A 3,318-nucleotide genomic window follows, 5' to 3' on the forward strand; every position below is an offset into this window, starting at 1 on the left:
GTTACCAAGATAGAAAGCGAACAGCCAGGCCGCATATTGGCCGTCGGACAACGGAAAATATCACAACACGCTAAGACATGGACAAGTATGACGACCCTTAACCTCGATTCTTTTTTTGGCTGGACTACTCGCGATTGTTGTCGGCATTAGCCGGCTGCTCAGAGTCATCACCAGGCTTTTCGATCGGGAGCATAAGCTTCTCCTCCAAAGTAGCCACCCTGCCCAGCACTTCCTACCACTTGGCGAGCTGATGATTTTCCTGTTGACGGAGGTCGTTGATCTCCGCCATCAACTCAGATGCCCGCCCTTCCATTTGTCGGATTGTGGCGTCCTTCTTCGCCCTTGTTAGGCTAAGCAACAGATGCTTTCCTCGAACTTCTCTCTTCGCTTCTGCCAGCTCGAAGTCTGTGACCCTTAGCTTCACGTCAGCCGTCAAATGCGCAGTCCTGGTGTTGCTCAGCTGTTCGAGGTACTTCTGAATTTTGGCCTTCAGATCATCCTCCCGCGTTACTAGTGCCTCTTCAACCAGTAATGGTTATCTGTATTGGTTATGATTTCATGAATTAACATAAACCATTGTTGAGATGAAAACCTACTTACTTAATATAATTAACTATTATAGTTTATAAACATTAAATTTGATTTTATCGTTCGGTTAATTATAAAATAAATAATTGTACTAACTAATGAAGTCATTGGTGACTTGTTGGACAAAACATGAGACTGGTGGTCAAATTTGCATAGGGAAACTGAGGGCCATCGCATGGTTCATAGTCAGATTTGTAAGTTTTTGTCCCTCTCTTTTTTTTCTTTTTTATTATTTCCTGACGGGAATAAAAGCGTTGATATCAGAGGATGACGTGCTTAAAGGAAAAAAAAAGGAGAACAACCCTATTGTCAGAAAATACCATCGAACCCCCAACACAAAACAATTTAAAGTAGCAGGTCGTCGGTGGTTTTTTCGTCTAAGTCTAAGCTGAGAGCATTAACGCACATGGCAACAGAGCAGTACAGAAGCAACTAAACATAACAAGTAATAACTAAGATCCTCCGGGCAAGGACGGAAACGGAAAAATGGGAGGTGTCATGTGCTTACACACCAAGAAGACTAGCCCCGGTACCCTCATCGCCCGATTGTGTCAGTTCAACACCCGCTGCATGGAGCAATTCTCCATGCCTCTCTTCCAGCTCCCCGACAGTCACTCCCAGAGCATTCCACTTTGCAAACTCGTATTGTTAGCGTTGACGAAGGTTTTCGACCCTCGCCTTCATGTATTCTGCTTGCTGTTCCAGCACCTGGATTAGGCGATCGTTAGTGTGTCTCGCAAACTGCAACAGTGCTTCCACCTCATGGCTTGCATCCTCACACACCCTCACCTTGGAATCCATCACCTTTAGCCTGGCTTCGGCCGCTGACTGCGTCAGCCTCGCCGCCTTCACTCGCTCACCGAAATGGAGGATTTTTTCTCTAAGGCGTCTCTCCCTCGCGAGCAATGCGGCCTTGTGCATCTCCCAGTCCGTTTTTCCCTGTCCGCGCAGAGGTAGTTGAAAATCTCGTCGGTAGACCATCCGGGGAGATCAACGCCAACAAACGGCTTGGTTGGATCCGATCCAGATTCCCGCGACATTCCTAGTTACGTGAGTGTCTCAGTGTTGTAGTAATTTTATCCCGAAGCTATTTGGCCTATGCAGTGATGCGCAAAGACGCTGAATATTTATTATTAAACGTATGCGCATCTACTAATAAGGGAGACTTCTAAAGCACGTCTTGGGGCATCAAAGCGAACTGTATCGCGGGGGCTAGTGTTGGCTACTTTGGTTCCACTGCTTAACCAAATAAAATCTGTCCGGTTTCTTCCCACGACGCAACCCAATTTTGGGGTCATACCTTAACATCATGATCTCTATTTTGGTTAACAGTCGTGTGGGATACAGATTGGTAGATTAGTTGAGCCACGAATGGTGAAAGAAGTGATGTCTGATTTTTTTTGTTACTATAACACCAAATGTTTGGATATAAGATGGTAAACGGAAAAAAAGTAAAGCAAAAAAAAAGGAATAATTAAAACAGTCAGATAACATTTTTTCTGACAATATAATTTGTCAAAAAATAATAGAAAAGCCGCTGAACAGGCCTGGTGGTGAAATATCTCGCTATTGAGCACTTTCTCTCTCGTGTTCTTTCTTAGCCTCACCTATGAAATAGATGGTAATAGATCATACTTTATCATCCAAAATAGAAGTTAAAATTTAGATGATCCAAATCCTGGTTTTTGATGCATTGGACGCGCGGAACGAAATAGAAAAGGGGAGGGGGGACTTTCTAAGCAAAAATTGCCGACAGACACGCGGACAACCAGGTGTAGGATCTGGATTAAGGTAATAATCAGCATCACTGGTCCCAATGCATTACAGTAGAGTTTAAGTCGTGATTGATATTAAACACAATCAAATCTTCTCTCGGTTTCCAGTCCAAGTGTGAGGTCTGTGTTGGGAACTGCGACCACTGTCACTTCCATTCTGCGAAAGAAGACTAGAGTTGGAATGCCATTCCTCTACCTAACCATCTAGCATTATCCAGCACAACACGTGACAAAGGAAATATGGGAGGGTGTTTATCTGTTGTCAAGACACGCGTCGAGGCGAATAACAGTTCGCTATTGCCATTCTTCAGGCGCGCACCCCTTCCCCCATCTAGGCATCGAAAAAGGTAAAATTTGTACCGGAGGTGATGATTCTGGATGGTCGGAACCTCCGAACATCGCACCCTCTGTGGGCGACGGTCGCGACCGGCCATATGTCCGCTTAAACTACTCCCACGTGACATCTGGGTGAGGGTTGCAACGGAGGTCGCATACAACTCGATACAAGACCTTCTCAACTTCGAGTCCACTTGTAAGGTGTTTCTGGATCCCGGGCGGTCAGCCGTCGTATACAAGCATGCCATTGTGTGGAACATACCGATGGTGTCCTTTCTAAGGTACCCAGACCATGCGAACAGAAGGTTCGTAGATCGGTGCATCGATGCGGGAAATCCGGATGCAATTCTTACGAACGGATTGCATGAGTATTTCTTTATTGCCCGACATCATGTCAATATGGAGCTACTTACCAGGGCTGCATCGGAGGGTAATGTGGAGGCCGGCTACATATGTTCCATGCTGCTACTGTGTAACCACCAAGACGGCGATGACGTGAGACGCGGCGTCGATCTGTTTGAAGTTATCCTTACAGCTGGGAATGTCCACAGATGTAGGGAGATCTTCACGGACATCCTCGCAGAGCATTGGGTCGGCATCAAACCTCCGGACCCTGGCC

General features: G+C 46.0%; 1 protein-coding gene across 1 annotated transcript; it reads right to left on the reverse strand.

The window, feature by feature from the left end:
* Positions 233–1,569, reverse strand: LOC107633140 (tropomyosin-like). Its single transcript, XM_016336776.1, has 2 exons — positions 1,248–1,569; positions 233–519 (listed from the first exon to the last, which is right to left on the reverse strand). The coding sequence occupies exons 1-2, from the start codon at positions 1,567–1,569 to the stop codon at positions 233–235; spliced, it is 609 nt and encodes a 202-aa protein (XP_016192262.1).

The sequence above is a fragment of the Arachis ipaensis genome, chromosome B03, assembly GCF_000816755.2.
Source record: "Arachis ipaensis cultivar K30076 chromosome B03, Araip1.1, whole genome shotgun sequence".
Classification (NCBI taxonomy): Eukaryota; Viridiplantae; Streptophyta; class Magnoliopsida; order Fabales; family Fabaceae; genus Arachis; species Arachis ipaensis.